This window comes from Rattus norvegicus, chromosome 4, assembly GCF_036323735.1.
Source record: "Rattus norvegicus strain BN/NHsdMcwi chromosome 4, GRCr8, whole genome shotgun sequence".
Taxonomy (NCBI): Eukaryota; Metazoa; Chordata; class Mammalia; order Rodentia; family Muridae; genus Rattus; species Rattus norvegicus.
In genome coordinates this window covers 81,865,282-81,891,141 of record NC_086022.1, presented here as the reverse complement: position 1 = coordinate 81,891,141, position 25,860 = coordinate 81,865,282, and the positions used below count along the sequence as shown (strand labels likewise).

General features: G+C 40.0%; 2 protein-coding genes across 34 annotated transcripts; one reads left to right on the top strand and one right to left on the bottom strand.

Moving 5' to 3' along the window:
• Nucleotides 1–1,229: 1,229 nt before the first annotated feature.
• Nucleotides 1,230–14,987, bottom strand: Cbx3 (chromobox 3). 7 transcript variants are annotated; one of them, XM_039107305.2, is made up of 6 exons: nucleotides 14,609–14,987; nucleotides 13,232–13,284; nucleotides 9,776–9,918; nucleotides 6,731–6,893; nucleotides 3,168–3,262; nucleotides 1,230–2,453 (listed from the first exon to the last, which is right to left on the bottom strand). In XM_039107305.2, the coding sequence occupies exons 2-6, from the start codon at nucleotides 13,253–13,255 to the stop codon at nucleotides 2,327–2,329; spliced, it is 552 nt and encodes a 183-aa protein (XP_038963233.1). In that variant the 5' UTR covers nucleotides 13,256–13,284; nucleotides 14,609–14,987; the 3' UTR covers nucleotides 1,230–2,326. The 7 variants fall into 7 exon arrangements, with proteins under 7 accessions (XP_038963233.1, XP_006236546.1, NP_001008314.2 ...); XM_006236484.5 differs by lacking the exon at nucleotides 14,609–14,987 and adding an exon at nucleotides 14,419–14,557; NM_001008313.2 differs by lacking the exon at nucleotides 14,609–14,987 and adding an exon at nucleotides 14,424–14,463.
• A 268-nt stretch (nucleotides 14,988–15,255) lies between these two features.
• Hnrnpa2b1 (heterogeneous nuclear ribonucleoprotein A2/B1) lies at nucleotides 15,256–23,788 on the top strand. 27 transcript variants are annotated; one of them, XR_005503252.2, is made up of 13 exons: nucleotides 15,333–15,466; nucleotides 17,677–17,712; nucleotides 17,810–17,920; nucleotides 18,067–18,213; nucleotides 18,393–18,603; nucleotides 18,707–18,808; nucleotides 18,894–18,974; nucleotides 19,577–19,639; nucleotides 20,294–20,413; nucleotides 20,615–20,737; nucleotides 21,399–21,481; nucleotides 22,838–22,910; nucleotides 23,465–23,788. XR_005503252.2 is itself a non-coding variant. In NM_001104613.2 (12 exons), the coding sequence occupies exons 1-11, from the start codon at nucleotides 15,461–15,463 to the stop codon at nucleotides 21,458–21,460; spliced, it is 1,062 nt and encodes a 353-aa protein (NP_001098083.2). In that variant the 5' UTR covers nucleotides 15,256–15,460; the 3' UTR covers nucleotides 21,461–21,481; nucleotides 21,642–22,130. The 27 variants fall into 27 exon arrangements, 14 of the variants coding, with proteins under 14 accessions (NP_001098083.2, XP_038963718.1, XP_038963719.1 ...); XR_005503250.2 differs by having other exon boundaries at nucleotides 22,838–22,973; XR_010065665.1 differs by having other exon boundaries at nucleotides 22,326–22,910.
• The last annotated feature ends 2,072 nt before the right edge of the window (nucleotides 23,789–25,860 follow it).

Here is a 25,860-nt window from a genome sequence, read left to right as displayed (position 1 = left end):
TTCAGATAGCTCTGGCCAGATCCAGTCTGTTGGCCATGTTCAGTCTACTCTCTTCTCTCGAATTCCAGATAACCCTTACTGTACCATAACCATACACCACAGAGCAGTCATGTTTATACACACTTTTAACCCAGCATTCAAAGCTACTATTCAAACTCTAACATGTACCCATAAATGATATGTATGCATACAAACCCCCAATAATGCCTGTTGCATAATAATGAGCTTTCTTTTCCTTTTTAGACACAGAAAAACAAAATGTCATCTCTTAGCCATTTTTGGCTAAGAGATTGACTGTGGTATATTTGAGACAAGTAAAAGCTGAGGTGTTGTGTCAGAAATAGAAAAAAAAATGTTCATTAAAATCTACTCCCAACAGTTTCAACAAATACTGTCTCATTAAGACCCTGAGAAGATGAATAGGTGAAAGGTTAAAGGTCAACTTGATGGGCTAGGAACAGAAATGTCTGTTGGGTTTAATATGGGTATTTGCAAAGAAGATTAAGGGACGGTGAAGACTCTGACTCTCCCTAGAGTGGGCAGCCCTTCTAACGGGGTGACCCAGATATAAAGTCCAAGGTGGGCTGGAGAGATGGATCAGCAGTGAGAAACACTTTCTGTTCCTCCAGACAACCTAAGTTCAGTTCCCAGCATCCACTTTAGGTGGCTCACAACTGTCGGTAATGGAATACTGGAGTTGTCCCCTATTCCCTAAAGGTACTAATTAAAAGTAAAAGCTTAACATAAGAGAGGGCGATCCAAATGAAAGAAGCCAGCGCCTGCAGACCCTGCTTCACATTTGGCTAGCCTGTCCTGCTACTCCTGCCATCTTCAGCACCAGGCCAGGATGGCCTCCAGCTTCATGAGACTTCTAGTGCACAGCAGTCACTGTCAGGACTAGCCAGGCCATACTGACAGTGACTTAAATACATGTGTGCATAAATGTGTGAGGATATATGTCTATGGTTCCAGTACTCATAAGGTAGAAGTAAGAACACCCTAAGTTTAAGGCTAAACTTGATTTGAGGTTATTTTAAAATAACAAACCAAACACCTTTCCTAGCACTTGGGAGGCTGAGAGAAGATGACTGTTCAAGGACAGCATAAATACAATGAGGCCCGGACTCAAAAACAGCAAAAGGAGAACTGTTTAGATGTTTCCAACACTTATTACAAAGCAAACCAGACAATGACAAAAAAAAAAAAAAAAAAAAAAAAAAGCCATCACATAAAGGAATATAAAACTATTTATTGACCACTGTTCACCATTATTTACAATAAAGTAAATATACAGTTGGATGACATTCTGACACTACAAAGTTCCTTTTCTGGCTAATTGAACCAGAATGCAAATACTGAAAAGATTGATCCTACCCGTAAGGAATGAGTCAGGGTAAAGGAAAGGCATGCAGGGCACTAATTGATATTAGCAAATTTTGTTCACTCACTTAGTCAGCAGGTCTTAAATCGCCAACATCAGCTCCAACCATGATTCTATTTCCACATCAAACAGATTCCATGAATCATAACCTTTTAGTACAGATTTTAACGTCCTACAAAGGAATGGTTCACCAGAGGAACCTTTACACAGACCCACTGACCTAGACCTGCCTCTGTAGACCAGGGGCCTCTTAAATCAGAGCTCTATCTGCCTCCAGAGTTCTGGGATTAAAGGTGCACACCACCATACTCGGCCAAGTCTTGCTATTAAATCATACTACTATGTTGTCTAATTCCATTTCCTGAAGGGGTGTTGGTATGGACAACATTCTGTAAATAAACTATCCAATAAATTACAGACTCTGCTTATTCTGAAAGGTTATGGTTTCAGGAGAACATTCACGGTGATGGAATCTCATCAACTTGCGTTTTCACATTCAGTTCTTTTGAGTATTAAAAAAAAGATAAAACAGACAGGTTATGTAAGTGTTTTATGCATACACTGCATACGAACAAACAAACAAAAAAACCCAGAATGGTCCTTCTGTGTCCCAGTTAAAAATAAGTTCTGACTTGAGTAATGACTGTAAAATCTCCCCAGCAATTAAGAAAAGCTGTTCTTCAAAGCTGAGGAAATACAACATGGTATCAAATATTCTACTGTTAAAGGAAGCAACTACAGAAAGCTCTCACTTGCTCAAAGGAATCAGTGCCTTTTGATGCAGAACAAAAACCAAAAATATCCCAACTACTGTCAATACTTTCAAAACCAGCATATCAAACTTGATTTTCATTAGAATGCTATTTTTTCCACACTAGTAATTCAAAACCCAAGATCCAGATTATATATATATATATATAAATATATATATATAAATGCAAACAATTATTGTGCTTCATCTTCGGGACAAGAATGCCAAGTCAGCCTCTCCTCATAGAAGGCGATGACAATCTGAGGACACTTCATATTCGCCTCCTTTGCCAGCACCAAGTCAGCTTCATCTGAGTCCTTCCTGTTGTGAGGGAAAAAAAGCTGGTTAAACGTTTAAACTCTGTATGTTAACTGAGATCCACTCAACAAATAATTATATCAAAATGAATATTAAGTGCTACTAGAGAGAGGGCTGTATGGTAGTTGTGGTTACATTTCAATAAACTTCATTTCTCAAAAGAGGCTATGTATTTGTCTTTCAACTTTCACTAACTCATGGCAACCCTACCTCAGCCTGCTGGGATCACAGGCATGAGCCACTACACTCAGCTAATTACGCTCCATCCTACTTAAGAAGCTTTCCATAGAATTAGCCTTTAATCCTCATACCTGGGGGCAAAGCCAGGCAGGACACTGTGAGTTGAGGCCAGCTTGGTCTAGATAGAGAATTCCACATAAGCTATGGTGGCTACACAGCTGTTTAACCCCTGCCAACTCTCATTTACCCCAAAACACACACACGAAGACCTAACCAATGTATCTATTCTTTTATGTTTAATGAGGGCCAGTAAGATGCCTTGGCACCCTGAATTTGAACTCAGGAATCCACTTCCACAGATAGAGAATGGGACTCCTCAAAGCTGTCCTCTAACACATACTGTGATATACACACTCCCCTTGTAATCATGCATGCAGGCACCCACACAAAGTAAAAAAAAAAAAAAAAAAAAAAAAAACCAAGAGCAAACACACAGAGCAAACAAAGAAAAACAAACCAACAACTGGCTGCACTCACCATTTCATGAGAAACATTAGCTCTCCACTGCTGTCTGTGGCACCGATTATTCGCTCAGGGTCAAGGCCCCTGGCAAAGCCCCTGGGCTTGTCAGCCTGTTTGCAGGGTTAAGTAATAGCTTAAGTAAGTACTTCTGCACAACAAATGACATTAAAAACTCTTTATTTATTGGTAGAGTATTTGTCCAGAATGCAAGAAACCCTGGGCTTGGTCCAGCACTTGGTAGCTGGAGGCAGAAGCATCAGGAATAAATGGACTAGACAAGACACTTTCTTAAAAAATAAAGTCTTATTATGTAGCCTACATTAGCTCCAAAATTTTAAGCCCCCTGCTTCAGTTTACTGACCACTAGAACTACAGTATGAGATAACATGCTGAGCATATTATGCCCTCTTGAAAATTAAATTTTAAATGCCTATCAACCTAGAGCTTTAAAGGTAGAGGCAGAATCTTTAGAGGTTCAAGGCTAGCCAAGACTATTTCGTGAAATTCGACCAAGAACCACCCACCAATGAAAAACAAAAACATGCAATATGCAAATAAATATGCAGCCACTTACAGTAGCACAAGCCTATAATTTCAGTACTCGGGAAAAGTTAAATGCACCCTGGGCTACACAGCAAGACTGTGGCCTAAAAACATACATATAAAAAGTCTACAAAGGGCTAGAGATGGCTTTGTGGGTAGAACACCTGTCCTGTAGAGAACTTGGCTCAGTTCTCAGCACCCACATGATGGCTCACAACCACCTCTAACTCCAGTTCAAGGGGCAACTCCCTCTTCTCACTTTTGTGGCAGCTCTCTCTCTATATATATACACACACACTCACCCCCCACTAACATTTTTAATGTAATACTAGTTATTATTATTGCTGGGCATGGTGATGCAAGCTTTTAATCCCAGCACTGTGGAGGCAGAGACAGATGGATCTGAGTTTGAGTTCTAGGACAGTCAGGGCTATGTAGAGACCCTGCCTCAAAAACAAAACGAATTAGTTATTATTATAAAGCCACAATATTTAGCTATAAATACAGATAACATTTAATTATTTTTATTTATTTATACATGATATATAGTTAGTTTTACTATAATTAGTTACTATTATAAAAGCCAATCCCAAACAATAAAACCCAATCAACTCACTTCTAGGAATTGAGTCTGAAATTAATTGCTTATCTTAAAGACATAAAAAAAGTACTAAAGTCTTATTTTGAGTTATCTGACTTGGGATTGTCTTTACATATTTCCCCTAAAATACATCACAGCAAGCCAGGCATGGTGCTATGAGTCCTGGGATTATTGATCCAGTACTTGGTAGATGGAGGTTGGAGGATCAGGGGTTAAAGGCTAGCCTGGGCTATATGAAACTGTCTCAAAACCACCAATTAATCGCTTTATTTTGGAGACAAGTTCTCTGAAACCTGAGCTAACTTCTAAGTCAACACATTTCTCTTACCTCAGTCCCTCAAGTGCTAGAATTATAGGCATGAACCATTATGCCCAACCCTGTCTTCCTCAAACTAGACACTGCAGAGACTCCTTTTTTTTCCAAAACCTGCTCTGTACCCAATAGGTTTATTTATATGCATGCATGTTATGTATTTGTATAAATTCATTTTTTAAAGGATAGAGTCTTAATGTAGGGAAGGCTTGCTATGTAGCTAATGGCCTTGAATTCACTTCAAGTGTTGGGATTACAAGTGGATACCAGCTGCCCAGTTTCCAATCAGTCTTACACATAAACTATTATTTTTGCTTACGTTTTTCTTTTGGTATTGCTATTTAGTTTTTAAAATCATGTGTACTTTTCTGAGCACCTGTAAGTAGTGGTGCTTTTGGAGGTCAAAAAGGGCACTGAGTTCATGAAGCTGGAGTCACAGACGAGTCTGAGTACTCACATAAGTGCTTCAAGCGTAGTTCAGTAGTTCATGTTCTTTAATTACTAGTACTTGAAAACTGTCATCTTAAAATGATGTATGTATTTGAGTATTTTACCTACACATATGTTTGTGTACCTTGTATGTCCCTGGTGCCTGGAGGTCAGAAGAGTGTGTTATCAGGTGGGTGCTGGGAACCAAACAGATACTCTGGAAGAGCAGTACATGCTCTTAACCAGCTCTCCAGCCCTAAAATGTCTGCCCCCAAACCCCTTAGGGTCTTACTTATAGACTAGGCTGGTCTGGATCTGGGAGAGACCTGTCTGCCTCTGTCTCCTCAGTACTGGGACTAAAGCCTAGTCCCACACCTGGCTGTTTTAGAATTTCTAACAAAATAAATTTCGATAATCACAGTCTATGTAATTTTTGAGTATAAATATTTGAGAACTGATGATGTTAGCAAACTAAAATTATTCAAATTGTACATTAGTGTAACCAGACTCTAAAGTCAAGACTATGTTAGATTAACAACTCTAGCCTTTTAGGTCTAGGTAAATTGATTAAGCTCTATGGTTCAGGTTTATTATCTATTAGAAACAATTAGTCTCTATGTCATAGGCTTTTGGTAGTGTATTAATATCAGTTAGGCTGATGACTCAACATAGCTTAGGCATTACTACTAAAGATATTTCCCTTATACAAACATTTTACTTTCAGATCTCTACTGCAATTAATCTTGTTTTCTCATCTATACAATTGAATCATTATCTAGATTCAACAGGGTTGACATTAAGATTTAATGCCCTATATGCAAAGTTCTTGTTACCTCATTGATAATGACCACACTTGAAACCCAGTCTTTTATCAATTTAGTGTGCTGAAATCTTGGAGTATAAGCCTAATTCAGCACCAAGACCTTTCCTCCAATTATCACACTAGGCCAATAGAAAGGTAAGTACAATCTATTATTTAAAGCCAAGGGTAGAGATTACCATATCTGTGACACCATGGCTAGCTTTATAAAAGTGCCCCCCCCACCCCATTGGAGTTTATTTAAAAGTATTGTCCTGGCTGGAGTAGCTAGAAGCATTTGCCAGAGAATCTAAATTCAATTGCCAGCACCTACAACAGTAGCACACAATGCCTCTAATTTCAGTCCCAAGGTATCTGATACCGTTATCTAGCTTCTGGGAACACTGAGCATACATGAGGTACACAGATATACAGGTCAAGCACCATAAACATGGAAAATAAAGTTTTCTAGTCTTAGCTGGGGATGACAGTGAATGCCTTTAATTCCAGCACTCAGGAGGCAAAGGCAGGTGGATCTGACTTTGAAGCTAGGCAGAGCTACAATGAGAAACTCATCAAGATACCTCACCTAGTTTTAAGCAGAAGTCAGAGGTTAACATGGTGAGTGGTGCAAGGCCACTCTGCTACATGAGATCCACCCCTCAAAAGGACACTAACAAAGGGGAAGGGACAGGGAGATGAATTAGAACAAAGTATAACAGTAACTGTGTATGAAAATACCATAATGAATCCCATCACTTTGGATACTAACTTAAAGAACAAAACATGAACTAAATAACAAGTATTCTAGCTGGAAAAAAGTTCAAAGCAATTAAAACTTAAACCATGAGCTCTGGTACGATCCAGTCTCATGGGCAGGACTTCATACTTACAGCATCTCTCTTCTTCTTCGATTTGCTATCATCAGATTCACTGTCAGATAAAGATTTCCTTTTTGTACCATCTTTTTCTTTACCAGCTTTTTGAGAATTAAGAAATGCTTCAATTAATTCTGGACAATCTAAATTTTCTTCTGGTTCCCAAGTATTATCAGCACTGTGTTCAGTTAAAGAAAACAAAAAGTTGATTCAATTAAACATTGCCATTACCTGGACCTGTTTATACCTATCTGGGGGAAAAAAATTCCATGACAAAGGCTAATGCTAATAAAATATAATAATAACAGAAAGGAATGCTCTCCCATTTCCTGTATTATTTTAAAAATGTCTAAATTTCTTTTCACAACCACTTTCACGTCCCTATGTGAGCAATTTATTTTACCTCAAAGGCAGTTGAGGTAATATTTGGACTAATACTTTTCTGCAACATAAGTAACTCACATTATATAACCCTAGTTGGCCTCAAACTTTGTATGTAATCTAGTTCTAATCCTCCTGTCTCTACTTCCCAAGTACTAGGATAAAAAACACTATCACACGCAGTTTATCCCAAGGCGTTGTGCATGACGGGCAAGCACTCTCCCAACTGAGCTACATCCCAACCCCATGAGTTTTCATTTAATTTCTTTTTCTTTTTTTAAAAAAGGGATAGGTCCTTATGTACTCTATAGGTTGGTTATGAACTATAAGTACTAGGATTTTAGAAGGATTTTTTTTTAAAGATTTATTTATTTATTATATGTAAGTATGCTATAGCTGTCTTCAAACACCAGAAGAGGGCATCAGACATCATCATAGATGGTTGTGAGCCACCATGTGGTTACTGGGATTTGAACTCAGGACCTCTGGAAGAGCAGTCAGTGCTCTTAGCCGCTGAGCCATCTCTCCAGCCCCCTTTAGAAGGATTTTTAAAAATAGTGATTCCTAATTCCTTAAATATTATGTAAATAGGCTTGGGATCTCCAATGATGTTTTGGAAATGAAGATTCCAAGACATTTTTTTTATTTTTAAAGATTTATTTATTTATTTTATGAATGTGAGTACACTGTAGAGTGAGTACACTGTTGCTGTCTTAGACACACCAGAAAAGGGCATCAGATCCCATCACAGATGGTTGTGAGCCACCATGTAGTTGCTGGGAATTGAACTCAGGATCTCTGGGAGAATAGTCAGTGCTCTTAACCTCTGAGCCATCTTTCTAGCCCTCCAAGGCATTTCTTAAATGTGAAATGCTTTCAATTTTTGGTTGATTCTCAACTTGGGAAATGACATAAAGGGCTAGCAAAAACAAAAGCCAAATCTAGCCGATTGCATGGTTTGTAAAGCATCAGAACTTTTTTTAAAGATACAGTCAGTCTCTCTGGGTTGGAGAGATAGATTGGCTTAGCCCGTTAAGAGCGCTGACTATTCTTCCAGAGGTCCTGAGTTCAATTCCCAGCAACCACATGGTGGTTCACAACCATCTGTAATAGGATCTGATGCCCTCTTCTGGTGTGTCTTAAGAAAGCCACGGTGTATCCACATACATTAGAAAATGGTCTCCAACACCTAATCTTGCCTCAGCTTCCACAGTGCTAGAAGTCCTTCCTGTGCTGGCCACCATGCCCAGGCCAAGTTCTTTTTTCTTAAAAAAAGAATTCCAGGGCTCACAATTGTTACTGTAACAACCATATTCACTTACACATCATCCATTGCTGCCTTTATGTATCCCATGCAGTAGTAGTGAAGACAAGCCAATGGCCCACAAAGCCTCAACAGCCCCATATAGATAGACAGATGCTGTGCAGTAAGACTGCCACTCCCGCCTCAGCACAAAGTTGCAGTAACAATTCCCATCAAGAGCCAGAGCCACGAAGAAAACAAGCACCTCACAAATAGGGAAGTATGATCACTTCGTACCAACTGACAGACAGACTCACTAATGTCTTGTGCTCTGGCCACAAATACCTTCACAGAGACAGATGGAATGAGTGACTTCAGGGATATTAAGAATGGTGCCATTGATATCTGGGGCTCAATAACTTGCTTTGCTGATCTCTTCAGACTATAACACTGGCAGACTATAACATTTTGGAAGGAGGGCTGATACCTCAAACTTAGTGTTATTCAAACTTGTACCATGTTTAATACAACATTAGAATGCTTTAGTGAAAGAAATCAAAACATGAAATAGGAAAAGATGGGGCAGGAGGTGGGAAGAGATAAAAGGAAAGGAGAACATATCACCACATGCTTTGTTTAGAAATGTCAGAATGACATTGAATCCTTTGTCTACTACTTTAAAAAATGTGCCTTAATGGACTTTAATTTTCGAAGTTTGAGTGTCTATAGAAATAAACTCTAAAATGCTAGGTTTCAATGTTGCTAAAACCTTACCTTTTGTAAACTTAATTTATTAAGTGTATGATTATTTTTTCTGCATGTAAGCATAAATGTGCATCATGTTTGTGCCTGCCTGGTACTTCACGAGGTCAGAAGGTGGTACTAGATACCCTAGAATTTGAGTTACCTCGATTTTGAGCCACCAGATAGGTGCAGGGAATCAAATCCTAGTCCTTTGTAAGAACAAGTGTTCTTAACCACTGAGTCATTTCTCTAGACCCCTGAAGCCTTAAATAAACCTCAAACAAATCTTCGGGCAAACTGGTTCAATATTTAAGTTAAGGTACTAACCTAAGGACCAAGGATGCAGTAGGTAAGTAAAGAGTACTGGTTGAGCGTGCACAAGAACCCTGGGCTCAGTTCTTAGGACCAAGTAACACGTGTGTGATGCTGCATGCCTGTGCTCTGGGGAGGTGGAGCCAGACATAACAGAGTGTAGGGCTATCCTTTACAGCAAGTTCAAGACCAGTTTGGGATTCATGGGACCCTATCACAACAGAACAAACAATAAGCAAACACATAAATGAAGCATAGTGAACAAGTATAATCCCAGCAATCGGGAGAAGAAGCACGAGTCCTAGGCTAGTCTGTGCTACAGAAGACATCCTGGCTTAAAACAACAAAACCGTAAGAAATGAAGCACTGAGGTGTCTTACTCTGTGAACCCCTTCCACTTCAGGAAATACTCCACCTTCCCATTCACTACACGACGGTCCAGTACTTTTTCTACCACAAATTCTTCAGGCTCTGCCTCTTCAACTTTTTTACTCTTTCCATTCTGTTTCTTTCCCATTTTTTGCTAAAACAAAAGAGAAATTAAGAAAAATTTAAAACTTGAGTACACTTTAAGGCCAAATTGTCATTCATCTGACACATTTTTTTTTTAAAGTTTTTTAACCCTCTATCCCTTTAAACTTCTATGATCCTGGGTAAGCACCTCCTAGAAAGTCAATAGGTAATAAAAGCTCTGCTTCACTGACTTATACTTAGAACCGAGTATCCTTCACCAGTATGACAGAGTTAAAAACAACAAAAACACCCAACCGTCAGAGAAATAATCTTATCCTTTCCCAGTTTTATTCCCAGGATTCTATATAACCAAGTTTACCAGAATCACCACTCATTTTAATCACAACTTAGTGACAAATAACTAAAAAACATTAGAGAAGGATAAAGAACGGAGTAACTATCACTAATTGTACTTTAAATGAGAATGGCCTCTATAGCTTCATATATAGGAATGGTTGATCCCCAAGTGGTAGAATGTTTGAAAAGAATTGTGTGGCCTTGTTGGATGAGGTATGTTGGAGGGTAACAGGGTGGCAGCAGTGAGGGTTGGGTAGTGGGTGCTTACAGGTTTCAAAAGTCAACGGTATTTGCATTGAGCTCTGCCTTGTACTTGGAGATCAAACACAACTCTCAGCTACAGCTTCAAGTGTCATACCTCCTGCCATCTTCTCAGAAGGATGGTCATGGCCTCACCCTCTTCAACTGTAAATCTCATTAAATTTTCCTATATGTGGCCTTGATCATGGGGTTTTATCACAGCAACAGAAATGCAATCAAGACTGAAGTGTGAGAGTTAAAAATGAGCAAACACACCCACCAAAACAACAAAACTCCAAGACAGGGTCACATGTAGCCCAGGGTAGCTTCCAAATTCACCATTCAACCTAAGACCCTGAATTCCCAATCCTCCAGAATCTATACCCCAAGTACTGGATTCATAGGTGTGGTCCGCCATACTCCTCTAAAGGATTGATCTTATTACGTGTAGCAAAGTAGACTTACTAAAACTGCAGCCCTAAGGCATCCCTTTCCCAACATCAATTTAAAATCAAATCCCACGGATAAAAATTAACTACCAAGTAAAACCATGAGTTTAAGCATTAACTATAGGCTCAACCATGGGGACCACAAATAAATTAAGACAGGTTAAGACTGCTTTCCCCGTAATTATTACATGTAGATAATTTTTCCCAACTACTCAAAGCTAAAACTGCATCACTTTTAGAGTCTAAAATACTGGCTTAATTTCTCTGGTAGGAGAAAAGTTACTTCCTTCTAGGGTTTTCAACCTAGAATCTTAACTGGAAGTCAACTAAGTTTACTTAGAGGGGCATGAGGTGCACACTAGTAGCACCCAGGAAATCGAAATATGCTGATTACCATGGGTTCAGGGGCAACCTGGGCTTCAGAGAAAAACTTTGTCCCCCAAGCCAAAAATGTCTTTTTTTTCTATTGGGGGTAGATGGGTATAACGTTACTTAAGAGTGTTTTTTAAGCAAATAAGCAGATTTGTTAAAGTGTTTTAAAAACCTTGAGATGATTAATTACAAGTCGCCATGGGATACCAAAATAACCCAATATAGTATGTTCAAGTATTTCATTTCCACAACAATGCTATGCACTTTAAAATTTTTGAGATAGTAGCCTAGCCTAGCCTTTAACTTGCTGTGATCTTCCTGACTCAGCCTCTCCCAGTGCTGGAATTACAGGTATGCACCACCATCCATAACTACATAAACTACTTAAAAATTTTAAAGGAATTATAATCCCCCACCCCAAATGCCTAGTCCCTCAAACCATCTACCAAGTGAAGGATCCAAGCAGGAAACAAATCAACAACAGCGTCTCAAAACCAGGATACTAAATCCACCGGTATACAGGAGCATACCTATACTAGCAACATCCTAGAATTTACCAGACGATTCGTGCTTTTATCACTTAAGGCTTTAAACTGTATTAGATCACCTAAGAGTGACCAGATGGGCTTCCAATTACAGATTCCAGTCATTCTGCAGACCAGTTCAAGTCATGCACTATATAATGAGGTAAAAATACCCTCTTGCCCATTTGGTCAGAAACAAGGATCAAAAACCATGTTTTGTTTTACTTAAATGTTAATGTACACCTCCATATGCCTGTGATCAATGTGTCATAATTAATGTAGAAACCATAACTGTAAATTTCATTCTTTTGATATATTTTTCTAGACCGGGTCTTGCCTTGCAGCCCTGATTACCTAGTATTTTAGAATCCAGGCTAGCCTCAAGCTCAAGGCCATTTGCTTGCCTTAGCTTCTCACAGGCCAGATCACAAACACACACCTTCTGTGCCCCCACCCCCACCCGTTTTTCTAGATAGGGCTTCTCTGTGTAGCCCTGGGTCTCCTGGAACTGGCTGTGTAGATCTATCTACCTGCCTGTCTCTGGAGTACTGGGATTAAAGGTATGTGCTACCACCGCCTGGCTGACCCAGTTTTATTTATTTTAAATATAACAACAAAAATAAATTTGCCTAACTTGCTACAAATCCCAAGAAAACAAACACTGGATTTAGCAATAGTCAGGAAATTACTTAAAAGAAACAGAATTGATCTAAAATAGCCTTCCATTCCTAGACACAGTTTGTCATTCTTGCTCATGGCAACATGAGCTCTATCTAATTCCCTCTATGTGCACTAATGAACACTCAGTATCTCCAGAACAGTATAGATTTAAGGGTAATCATGCCAACCAACGAGACTTTTATAGAGCTTCCCATGTGACTTTTTTCATGATTAAGCTCATTGACAGTATTATGGAGTAGTGGGCAGCACTTGTGTCGAAATCAAGGCACGTCCTTGTAGAATCTTTTTTTCCCCCACTTTTCCTTGGGCTTTGGAGATTGAACCGTTTTATAACTCACACGCATTATTACCTCAAAAACAAAAACATCCAGCAAAAGCTGTACAACACTGTTTTAAAAGGTGCATCGTGGCCGTTCTTAAGGGAAGCCTTATTTTATCCTAACAAACTCAGTTTTGAGTGCTGATAAGTACCTGGACTCAATAGGCTGCCTTTTAAATCACAGCAATTCACCCAGTTATGACGGGATTAAGGAATGCACAACCAAGTCCTGCACGGGTTATAATTCCCCCAACCACACCCCCAGACAGGGTTTTTCTGTGTAGCTCTGACTGTTCTGGAACTCACACTGCAGACCAGCAGACCAGGCTGGCCTCAAATTCAAAGAGATCCACCACCACATGTTTTCTTAGCTTTTAATTTTTATACAAAAAAAACCCCCTTCAGTTAAGAGTATTATGTTTTAGGTTTTCACAAACTTACCAATGTAGTTTTATTGGAGGCCATTTTTAAAATTTAATCGGAGACTTGAAGAGCTATTGCAAGAAAAAAAAATGTAGGACGGTTAAATTTTCATGACACACAAAAGGCAACTACAAGTTTTGTGTGGCTTTCAACTTGTGAATCTCGGGTAAAAATGCAAGGAAACAGTTCTGAGTTCCTGTGTTATCAGTATGTAACTAATAACTTCAGTATGTCAGTGCTTTAGAGGTTAGTAAAAATAATCTTACTAGGAACACTGGTACCTCAGACTTTAGTTGGTGAGAATTACTTTTTCAGTTCAAATAGAATTTTTACAATTTCAATTTTTATTTTGAATGAAAGGCAATCTTCTGTTTCCAAAACAGTTACTATTATTATTTACCTTTTGTCGGTTAATAACCATACAACTTTTTTTTCTTTAGATTTCTAAATACTCCAAGGAGCTCATATAATTCCATCCTTATTTTTTCAGAAGCCCTCCCTCTTCAATCACGATGTAAAAGGAACACATTAAGATGTCTCAGTCCTATTTCCTAGCCTTTTTCTTTCTCCGGGTGTGTGTGTGGGGGGGCGGCGACGGTAATCACTATCTCTAGTCCAGATTGGCAATCCTCCTGCCTCAAGTACTGTTCTGATAAGAACCGAAGAAATCGACCTCCTTCACGCCCGTTCTCCTTCGAGGAGGGCCCCTTCCGAGCTCCATTCCCGCGTCGAGAGACCAAGCTGGGTAGCCCGTCCCCCATTCGAGAGAGCGGGCCTCGTGGTCAGCGCCTCCGCGGGGAGAAACAAAGGCGGCGGCGGCGGGGGCTCAAGGGCACTGCGCCACGGGCCCGCGCCTCCCCCATCCGGCGGCGGCGGCCACGTAGCCGGGAGCGCGCCGAAGCCCGGGGCCTCAGGCCTCGCAGCTGCAGAGCCTGCACTGCTCTCCCTGTGGGCCCGCGGCGAGGCTGGGGGAGGGGAGGGCCGCGCTTTGTCTGGAGTCAAGGCAGCTGTCATCCGGCTCCCACCCTCGTGCACGATTGTACCATCTCCCCATTCACCAGAGCGGCGCCTCAGCAAGGCCCGAGCCAGCCTCCCCCCTGCCCGCGGCCCACGGCGGAGCTTGGGGCCCGCAGGCTCCCCGCAAGCTCGGGCGCACAGAGCATCCTAACCCCCACCACGCGCAAGATAGAAAGCAAGCCTCGGACTTCACCGCTCAGATGCTCAGGGCCGCGGATCCTGCAGAGTCTCCCGCCTGCGCGCTTCAGCTCAGCCACATCCGAGGGGAGGGGGCGCGGGCAGCTCCGCTGGGGGGGAGGGGGAGGCACCGCCCACGCCCTGGCCGCGCGGGGCCCGCCGGGAACGCGTCCTGCGGGGGGCGGCGCGCGCGCCGCTCACCGTTCGCTGCGTGGCGCCCGGGGGTCTCCCGAGGGTGGGGGAAGGCAGGCAGGACGGCGGAGGCTTCTCAGTCTCAAAGCGCGCCAAAGCAGGGCTCCGCCCACCTCACCCGGAGCTCGAGGGCCGGGGAGCTCAACAGCCGGGTTCTTTAAGCACCACCTCTTACTGGGCGCGGGCTCCCAAGGCTTTTGGCATTGGGGATTGTACTTGGACTACAAGTCCTTCTGGGAGGGACCGAGTGAGGAGCCCCCTTGGGACAGGTAGAACTATTTGTGTGGCTCGAAAACCCGGAGACAGGATTGGCAAAGGCGTAGCTGCAGAGGGGGCGCTTTGGTGGAGAGGGCCGCACGCCAGAGCTCCAGCCTAAGCCCCTCCCGACGGCGTTAATTTCAAACTGCGCGACCGTTTCTCGGCTCCCTACGCGGAGGTGGGGGCCGGACCTAGTTCCGGACGTAGTAACACGCTGAGCACGAGCCTTCCGCAATTCACTGAAGCCAGTTGCGCAAGTCATGTAAACCAGTCCCGCTATACCTAAAGGGGGAGGAGCACGTACTTGGCGTAAGGAGAGTGTAGGCCCTTCCCGCCATTGGCGGCGGTTAGGACGTTTGCGTAACGGCCTGACGTAAGCGGAGACGCGTTAGTGGGGGAAGGTTCTAGAAAAGCGGCGGTCTCGGCTCCAGCGGCAGTAGCAGCGGCGCCGGTCCCGTGTGCAGGTGCTCCGTGCGGCGCAGTTTCTTGGCCATCGGCTGCTCTCACCACAGCGTCAGGACGAGTCCCGTGCGTGTCCGTCCGCGGAGGTCTTTCTCTTCTCGCTCGGCTGCGGGAAATCGAGCTGAAGCGACTGAGTCCGCGATGGAGGTAACGGGTTTGAAATCAATGAGTTATTAGAAAGGGCATGGTGAGGCCGGAGGCACCGCAATGGAAACCGGACACCCGCCTCCGTGGTCCGGCAGAGGGAATACGGCCACTCGAGTGGCCGTTGGCCTTGGCGAGTTTCTGAGGCGTCGTTGTCGGAGGCCCGATTGTCCGAGCGCCTTCCCCGCCCTCAGCCGCCGGGCGCCATTTCCCTTTGCTGGGGTGGGGGATGGGACGTGGCCGCCGCGACGCGGCTGGACCGCTAAAGGAGCGCAGGAGAGGGCCATCGCTTTCTCTTCTCGATGTGCGCGGCCTAAGGATCCGGTTATGTTCGTGGCGGAACGTTTCGGGGGCCCCCTGGTCCCCGGAGTGATTCTGCGAAGCTTCCCCTCCCCCCTCCCGGGAACCGGATTTGGCGTCCGCCATTTTCCCATCTCCTTCCTCGCTGCGATTTTGCTTTCAACACTTTGGGTTACTAGTTTGCTTTTCTCTTTTTCGTCTGCGTAGACATGCCTAGGGATTTTTCCATCGTTTTGTGATGATTTCATAGCGTTTCGAGGTGGATTTAAGTGTTTTGGGCTTGGATCTTAAAGAGTCCTGCGCACATCGCTAAAGGCTGCCTTCCCCTCGATGAAATGGCGCCATTGCGTTCTGAAGCCACATAGAAGAGCGGGGTGGGGGTGGCGGCGGCGCTGGAACAGGCCAAAGATAACGTAGTACAACCAAACCCTGGGCGGGTAGTTAGTTGAAGGCTGCCTTGCTGCAAAGGAACGTTTTATTTTTTTCCTAGTTAGTGTAAGATTGCGAGTGGCGGGGTGAGCCGCTTGAACAGTAGTAGGAAAATCAAAGTGGAAAATCGGAGCGCTCATCTTAGACCCTAGGGAGTTTACGCTATCTTGAGCGGAGGGTGATTTTTATTTTATTGCAGGATACTTTTATCACCCGAAAGGATCCTCCTGTATGGAATTATTCGTATTATGAGCATTTTTTTTAAGGAAATCTTAGTGTTTGTTGGTAAAATAAACGGATCCTTAACACGTGGCCACAATTAGGAAGTGAAATAACTGACTTTTCGTAGCCTTCACTCAGCATGGCTCAGCGAACAATAATCCATGTGCTAGCTCTATAAAGCTTACTTCGAGATCACAATATATTTGAACTTGGTCATTCGATTTTTTTATTTTTGTTTGTAATCATGATGGATCGTTACATTGATAAGCTTTTAAGTTTGAGTTGTAAGGGGTCTACTTGGTTATTTTCTTTGACGCCAAGCACATTTAAAAAAATAACCTTGTTTATAATCGATAGTGGACGTCTGGTAAGTTTGGAAAAATCTACGAGGTAAGTAATGAGCTTTTGCTTTTTGTTAGTGATATGAAAACTGCGTGTATTTAATACTCGTGATTTAGATTAAGGAAAACGTATTTACTGACATTTTTGTAGAATTGTCTCAAAACTCCATTTGGAAACCGATTGAAATGTAGTTATTTGACTATTTAAAAAAACAATTTTGTTCATTTCTATTAAAATTTAGAACACAAAAATGTAGTAAACATTGGCTTTTTAAGCATATTTTAGAGAAATTAATAGATTTGGGCTGAACAATACGGAATTTTTTGTGATTTTTTTTTTTTTTGCTTTTTCATTTTTTTGTGCAATCATAATAGGTTCTGGAGAGTATGTCCTAGTTTGTTAACATCTTGGTTTTTGATGATAACAAGACAAAAATCACAGATTTAAGGTGATACATCTGGAGTCTCAGAGTTCTTCATGGAGCTTGTTTCAGAGTTGCAGGATTTTTTCTCTTGAGGTAGTCAAAATTTACACCAGAGGGGGCAGTATAAGGAAAAGCAAATATGCCACTTTGCCGAAACTCAGTCTTGGAAGTGTTTGGAAGTGGTGGTTTTAGAAACATTAGTGAGGGCCTTTTTTTTTTTTTTATTTAAAAATAATTTACTCTGTGCTTGGGTTGTAGGATTTAATGAATTTCAAAAGAATTCTTTAATACCCTTTAAATGACTTCAGAGTTGGGCATGGTTTTTCTGAAAAAAAATTTTTTTTTGTGAAGAAAAATTTATGTGAATTAAAAGTTAGACCAAGTGTTAGTGACTTTGAAACTTGTATAGCTCAGCTCAGACAATTTTTGGTGTAACACAACTAATGCAGTTTAACATATGGTTTAAATTTGATGTAAGTTTTTTTTTTCCCCCCAGAAAACTTTAGAAACTGTTCCTTTGGAGAGGAAAAAGGTACTCTGCCAGCAGGTCACCTCATATTTAAGAATTTAATTTCCTGCATACAAAGAGAAAATGTAAATAAAAATTGAAATGGTGTTTTCCTTTGCAGAGAGAAAAGGAACAGTTCCGTAAGCTCTTTATTGGTGGCTTAAGCTTTGAAACCACAGAAGAAAGTTTGAGAAACTACTACGAGCAATGGGGAAAGCTCACAGACTGTGTGGTACGTTAACTCTGAAAGTCTGGTTTGATTTGTTTTTTGTTTTTTTTTTTTTTTGAGTGAATAGTATATGGAATAAAATCAGTGTTAAAACATTCTACTTGATATTTTTAGTTCCTAATACGATGAATTATCTTCTGAATTTAAAGGTTATGCGGGATCCTGCAAGCAAAAGATCAAGAGGATTTGGCTTTGTAACTTTCTCATCTATGGCTGAGGTTGATGCTGCCATGGCTGCAAGGCCTCATTCCATTGATGGCAGGGTGGTTGAGCCAAAACGTGCTGTGGCAAGAGAGGTAAGGAAAACCTAAGCACATTGATCTCATTTCTTTTTATACTGTGCATTTTTTGTACATGTTTCTCAATACAAACCTCTTTAAACCTATTGTAACATCTGGAGAATTTGTCTTAAGATGGACATGTAAGATGTAGTCAAGGTTTTTTCTGTCAGAATTTAACTTTGTATTTATTGTAGGAGTCTGGGAAACCAGGAGCCCATGTGACTGTGAAGAAACTGTTCGTTGGTGGAATTAAGGAAGATACTGAGGAGCATCACCTTAGAGATTACTTTGAAGAATATGGAAAAATTGATACTATTGAAATAATTACTGATAGGCAGTCTGGAAAAAAAAGAGGCTTTGGCTTTGTTACCTTTGATGACCATGATCCTGTGGATAAGATTGTCTGTAAGTGTCTAGGCACGTGAGGTGTGGTTGTATAAAAAAAATACTGGGTACATTCACTAAAAATTGCTTAGTTGGCATTAACAAATTATTGTTTTTATTCCAGTGCAGAAATATCACACCATAAATGGTCACAATGCAGAAGTTAGAAAGGCATTGTCTAGACAAGAAATGCAGGAAGTCCAAAGTTCTAGGAGTGGAAGAGGAGGTAACTATTTGTGTATATGTGTGTGTGTGTGTGTATGTGATTATTTGTCTGCATTATTGCTACTAATCAGAATATAATGTCCTAGGAAACTTTGGTTTTGGAGATTCTCGAGGTGGCGGTGGCAATTTTGGACCAGGACCAGGAAGCAACTTTAGGGGGGGTTCTGGTAAGTTTCTATTTGGAGAGCTTTTGAAGGGTGTGATATACTTGCTTTATGAATAGAAGGGCTTCAGTGAGATAAACTCAATAGAATTTGCCTTCGGCATGAAGTGTATAGTGTAGAGGAAGAGAGGAGAGGAGAGACCCTGTACTCTGACACAGTGAAAATGTCCTTTGACCACCATGTACACTGGTTCATATATGTATTCACACATGCTTATTCAGTGAACACATAAGTTTAAAAGTTAAAGCTGTATGGGATATGAGTAAGATTTGAAAAAACCCAGAAGTAGCAGGGTCCTAAAGCATCACAGAAATCCATCAACTAGGTGCTTACATGCATGGAAAATGGGTTGCATATAGGTTACACATGGTGAACACATAGCCAAAGGTTGAATGAACCCTAGCACCTGAAAACCAGACAAGATAACTGTAATTCAATAATTGGTAACAAGAGGCACACATTAAAGTACTTTGAATTCAATCAAGGCTTTGACTTTCCACCACCTGTCCCCCAACCAATATAAACTAGTGAGATTTCTAGCCATCCTCATTCTGAGATATTAGTGGGGAGAAAAATTAAGTGTAATTCTTACTTTCTTTAAACAGATGGATATGGAAGTGGACGTGGATTTGGGGATGGCTATAATGGGTATGGAGGAGGACCTGGAGGTTAGTGTTCATTGATTATGATTTCTGTATCTTAATACGCATAATAACATTGAATTTGGTGTTTGGTTTATATATCACTTTTGCCTATCAAAGTGCTTAGAGGTAGTGGTCAATTGGCTTTTAAAGATGAGTTTTGTAACTAAGCAAAGTTGGCTTTAACCTACTTTACAGTGTAAAATCATAAGTTTGAGTTTCCATTTCATAAAAAACTAATTGAACCTAGATAGGGAGTTCTGTGCTTTGTAGAAAAGCTAGAATATTGGAATTATAAGACAATGCATTTATGTAATAAGTTCTTAATATACAGGGGTATTATCTTTGTAGTCCTGGGTTTCATGTAGACCAGGCGGGCTTCACATGCAGGTATGACTGCCAAGACTTTATAAATTTTGCTAGTATGCTGCCCTTATTTCTTCCTCAAAACTATAAAGCATAAGAATTTGAAATACCGATTCAAAGGAGTTTTGTGGGATTAAAGGTTACTCTAAGTTGCTTCATGTTTACCCAAGATTAGATATTTATCTTGCCTTTGAGTCTATTCTAGAATAGACTATATAAAATATGTTTTTGAAAAACCAGAAATGAGTGTAATAAAGACAATTCAAATGGAATTGAATAATTTAAGCAATTACTTAAAGGCTTATTTTATAATAGGTGGCAATTTTGGAGGTAGCCCTGGTTATGGAGGAGGAAGAGGAGGATATGGTGGTGGAGGACCTGGATATGGCAACCAGGGTGGGGGCTACGGAGGTGGTTATGACAACTATGGAGGAGGTAATAAATTCATCTACAACCTTTATGTTGGAATTTGGATTAGAATTAATGACATTTATTTTATTGTCGATTAGATACTTTAAATTGTAGGATTGTAGTTAGGTATTGTGTACTTTTATGTCTTAGAGAAAATTTGTATTCAGAAAGTTTTTCTTCAATGCTTGTATTCAGAGGTTAGCTGGTATTTCAATTCTTTTACAGGAAATTATGGAAGTGGAAATTACAATGATTTTGGAAATTATAACCAGCAACCTTCTAACTACGGTCCAATGAAGAGTGGAAACTTTGGTGGTAGCAGGAACATGGGAGGACCATATGGTGGAGGTAATTTAGTAAATGATAGGCAATCCTTCTGGATGGTTGACTGGGGTGGAATGGAAGTCTAAAGAGTTCATCTCAGAATGGGAAGAGAATCTGACTTTGAGATGGGAGGGTAGGTAAACTTATGTAAATGTTAGGTAATGTTTTTGGTTTTTTTTTTTTTTTGGGAGTATGAGTTGGGGCATACATTGCTTAGAACCAGGGACTCTATGTACCACGCAGAATTAGGTGATTATCTCTTGAATTTAAGTAACAATTATTACTGCCAATAATCCTTACGATGGGGAAATGGAGGCAGAAAGGTCATGTTTTCAAAGTCTTGTCCTTCATGTGAAACCATGTCTCCAATATAACACTCTGCGTTTAGCTTCTTAAAGGAGCTTTTTTAAAAAACAATTCTTTATGATTTGAAGACTGGATCCATCTTATTAAGCTGCTTGTGTTTGAAGATAATAGACTTAGAAAGATGGTATCACATTTTTTTATATGCCTATAATCCGAGGGATCAAAAGGAGTAGGATCACTTTACATTGTGGGGCAGCCAGGTATATTATGTACAGTCACAAGACAGAAGGAGAACTTGGTTTCCAGGATAAGAAAAACATGTATACAGACCCTCAGATTTATGTGTTCTAAGCCTGCATTTTTGTTTGAATCATTATAGGGAACTATGGTCCTGGAGGAAGTGGAGGAAGTGGGGGCTATGGTGGAAGGAGCCGATATTGAGCTTCTTCCTACTTACCATGGGTAAGTAGTTTTTTGAGTTTTACAATTATTATTATCTTGGGAGAACTAGCTGCAGGAGTAAAAAAGCAATTTTAGGATCATGTTATCTTTCCTTAAAATCTGGTTAGATGGATAATTTCATAACCTATTTTTTTTTTACTCTTTACTTCTGTTGAAACAGGCTTCACTGTATAAATAGGAGAGGATGAGAGCCCAGAGGTAACAGAACAGCTTCAGGTTATCGAAATAACAATGTTAAGGAAACTCTTATCTCAGTCATGCATAAATATGCAGTGATATGGCAGAAGACACCAGAGCAGATGCAGAGAGCCATTTTGTGAATGGATTGGATTATTTAATACCTTACTGTGGAGGAAGGATTGTAAAAAAAAATGCCTTTGAGACAGTTTCTTAGCTTTTTAATTGTTGTTTCTTTCTAGTGGTCTTTGTAAGAGTGTAGAAGCATTCCTTCTTTGATAATGTTAAATTTGTAAGTTTCAGGTGACATGTGAAACCTTTTTTAAGATTTTTCTCAAAAAGTTTTGAAAAGCTATTAGCCAGGATCATGGTGTAATAAGACATAACGTTTTTCCTTTAAAAATTTAAGTGCGTGTGTAGAGTTAAGAAGCTGTTGTACATTTATGATTTAATAAAATAATTCTAAAGGAAATTGTGTAATTATAGACTTTTTATTTTAAATAAGTTAAGGAGTGGGTAGTATAATTAAGGTCCATTGCAAAGCTGTTGTTGTATTTGTGTAAGATAAAAATGCTGGTCAGATTTAAGTGTGTTGTCTGAAATTCATCAGGAATAAATTACCTAGTTAACTTAAGGGATATCTCTGCAAGGAGAAACACCTTTTTAGATCTTTTAGATGCTGCTTCTTCAATGCAAGGAAAGGAAATAACCCCAGCGAGGTACTCTTCAGGGACACAGGTCTAGTACAAGAGAACTCTTGACGACTAAGCTCAGCCAGTCTTAAAAAACTGTGCTGTATCTACAAAGCTTTAACTACAGTAGTTGATAAGAATGCCAACGAGAGCTGAGGGTGTAGAGCAAAGTAGTTCTAAGCTTCAGTTAAACTTCTTTAGGTAAGAACTTATTTACTTTTTCTTTCTTAATTTTCCTCCCTTAAAAGATAAACTAATAAACTCTTCAATGGTCTTTTCAGTATAGTTCTTATGTAGTTTAACATAGCTTATAAATTGAGTTTAACAATAAACTCAAGAAGATAATTTTATAAACCCTGTTTTCCAATCTGTCATTTACTTAAATTATTTTGGTTGTTTTCCCTTTTTTTCCTTCTTTCTCACCCCCTCCCTCTCCATGAAGATTCAGGTGCTTAACATATCATTTTTTTCCCTGCTGGAATTTTAGCATTGATATGAACCATGGACAAGTATATTCTGCTGCCACAAAGACTGTAAAGTGCTTCATTTCAACAGCTGAGGCAAGCCAAGTGATCATTAATAAAGCTTTTCTTGCTTCCTTCAGTGGTGTTGGTAGTAAAATGGTAGGTAAAAGTTAGGCTGCAAGTTCAATAAATGAGATTTACCTATCATTCCACCCTTGTGTATTCATTCACCTATCCTGGTTCAAGCAGTTTGAGTCAACTAGGCATTTAAAGGCATTGTGTTTATTACTTTATGGTTCCAACTTTACATGCTTGTCAGGGATGAGTCTGATAGGTTAAGGACAGTAGAAATTTCTGTGCAACAGCAGCAACAAAACCCTTTATGTACCCTGTACTAAATAATTGGGTTAAAATGTGGTAGTAATTTTTGCCCATTATCCTGCCCTAAAATGTTGTAGGTTGGCTATTGAAATTTCCTAAAACCGCCCGCCCTCTGATTTCTAGGCTTTACTGCCTTTCCAGAAATGTGATATTCAGGGCGTATACACATCAGTGAGTCTGCTTTAATCCTAAAACCACCACTGAAGTTACTTAGGTTCTTTGGACAAACATGATAAACTTCTTCAGATACTTTTTTTTTCCTTTGGCAGGAAGGTGTCTTGCTGCAGGTAACTAATGAAGAAGTGGTCAACCACAGAGTCTTCAAGAAATAAGAAATTCTGTACCATCTGAAAGTAGTTCTTGTTGGTGCCTTCATTTAAGAAGCACTTTTAAGATAAAAGGGAATGTTTTCTGATTAAAAACTTCATTTAGTACAGGTTCTTAATAAAATTACAAAAATGAGTGTTGATTGTAAAGGTTAACATCAGATTAGCTAAGGATAATGTGTTATGTTTTAAATTAGGATTTGTGAGTAGACAGATAAGCTCTATTTTAAATACAAGTTTTATAAAATAAATACTTTTGTAACCAAAGTATGGTGTAGTGCTTACACATAAGTGTGAATCTTGTTGTATCGACATCAGTTGTCTACAAGATCGTCACTACTTTAAATATTAGATTAGTTTTGCATAGAACTACACATTTATAGTTTTCATTCTATATTAATAGACAAAAGAAGAAATTAATGGGCATTGTTTGCTATCTAACAAAACACCTTCCTATGAATTGTGTACAACTACAACTTTCAGGTTGAACATTAATGGTGGCATTTGAAACTGGATTTTAACCAGGTACTTTCCTGTTAAGCATTTGCAGAACAGCAAAGCATAAGTTCTATTTCATTTGTGAATGAATAGCAGTGGTGTGGTTTAAGTAAAATGGGGAATTGATTTAAAACAAATCAGTAAGCAGTTAACCTCATTTACTTGAGAAAATGAGGCAATGTATACAGGTAAGTCAATGACTAATAAATGTGAGCTCTAAACATATTGAAAACAGTATATCCATCTTTACAAATAACCTGGCTTTTGGCTAGCAAATTCAAGAATAGGTAGTGTGGTGCATGCCCTTAATCCCAGCCTTTGGGAAGTTGAGATCCCTGGGAGTTAAAAGGGTATGCTTTAAATAAGCCTGCAGGTTGAGTCTCTTGTTCACACAACACCTCCCTCCATCTCTGATGCCATTAAGTCCTTAAATTTTGGACTTCAAAATAGTGTACATCACACCAATTGCAATGTCATAAAAGGAAGTGCAGCAACAGTAAGGTATGGTACTTTGTGAGCCTTTAAAGAAAATAAAATGGATCAGTGGAGTTAACATTCAGGTTTTAGCCTTTATAATCTGAGTAAATTGCACACAGCTTTTGCATACCCTGGAGCTGGGTTGACTTAACTGCCCTCTGGGAACTAGGCTTGGATCATGTGAAACAGTTAATGTGTCTAAAAACTTGAGTGTCACTCAGTAATCTGCCTTCTAGGATCTGTTGAGCTCACAAAATCAAAAGCAATGTGATAAGTGAATTGACCTAGAGTACTAATAGGTAGATCTTACCAAGGGACATATCAAAAACCTAAATTGCTTTGTAGCTGTGCTCAAAATTGAGGACACACCAAAGCAGATAGTGTGGAACTTTAGGGATGATGAATATCCAATGGCCATCCTTGTACTAGGGGGCCAAGTGTTGAGTCAAAGGTGAACCTTTAAGGAAGAGTGGATGTTCAAATGGTCTTGGGTGTAGACAACTGGACTTTACTAGCGCTTTAGTTTATTAATCTCAAAATGGAAGTTAACCACCAAGTGGCTGTGCATGTACAATGCTGAGAATCAAGCTGGGTCCTTTAAGAACAGCCTGTCAACAACCCGTCCTATTCTTCATCCCCATGTGTATAGTATTTCTGTTAATTTACCTTGCTTTTGTTTGCTTAGAAGGATTCTATAACTTTGGGTTAAAGATTATTTATAGGGGCTGTAGAGTTGGCTCAAGGGTTAAGAGCACTGACTGCCCTTCAGGTCCTGAGTTCAAATCCCATAACACATGGTGTGGCTCTATAATGGAATCCAGTGTCTGAAAAATACACATGAGAGTCTTTTTAAGATTTCTATACCTGAAGTGAGTGTATGGAGCATTGGCTCTAATATCCCATATTGAATATGCTTGTAAATAACATTCACCATAAAACTAATGGACTTTTTTCACATACATTGATTTCAATGTTCGTACTGAATATTTTGACATTTAGGAAAAACCAACTGACTGCAGTGGGTGACTATGGGATTCCAGGTTATTTGGTTGTTAGTGGTGCAATTTTAACATCACCTAAAATTTATGAAAGGTCAATACAACGCAACTTGTTATAGCAGCCCATTTTATTAAAGATTGTGGTTCATGTACAGTTCCTTTAATTTATAAAGTGGTAGGTCATCACTATGTAGGGCTGAAAGTGTGGGTACTTTGATTTAAAGCTTGACAATGATTAGCCCTTCAGGTATCTCCTGTGCTTGATATTAACCTTTGTTAATGAGTGGATTTTATTTTATATATATATGAGAATAAGGCAAATATACTTTGGCTTGTTGGAATAAAACTGCTAATAAAACATTTTCA

Coding starts and splice junctions, on each gene's coding strand:
- Hnrnpa2b1 (XM_039107790.2), top strand. Junction 18,975..19,576: donor CAACTTTAGGGGGGGTTCTG/GTAAGTTTCTAT, acceptor TTCTTTAAACAG/ATGGATATGGAAGTGGACGT. Junction 20,414..20,614: donor TTATGACAACTATGGAGGAG/GTAATAAATTCA, acceptor ATTCTTTTACAG/GAAATTATGGAAGTGGAAAT.
- Cbx3 (XM_039107305.2), bottom strand. CDS start 13,255: ATGGCCTCCAATAAAACTACATTG. Junction 9,919..13,231: donor CCTCCAATAAAACTACATTG/GTAAGTTTGTGA, acceptor CTTTTGTTTTAG/CAAAAAATGGGAAAGAAACA. Junction 2,454..3,167: donor CTAATGTTTCTCATGAAATG/GTGAGTGCAGCC, acceptor CCCTCACAACAG/GAAGGACTCAGATGAAGCTG.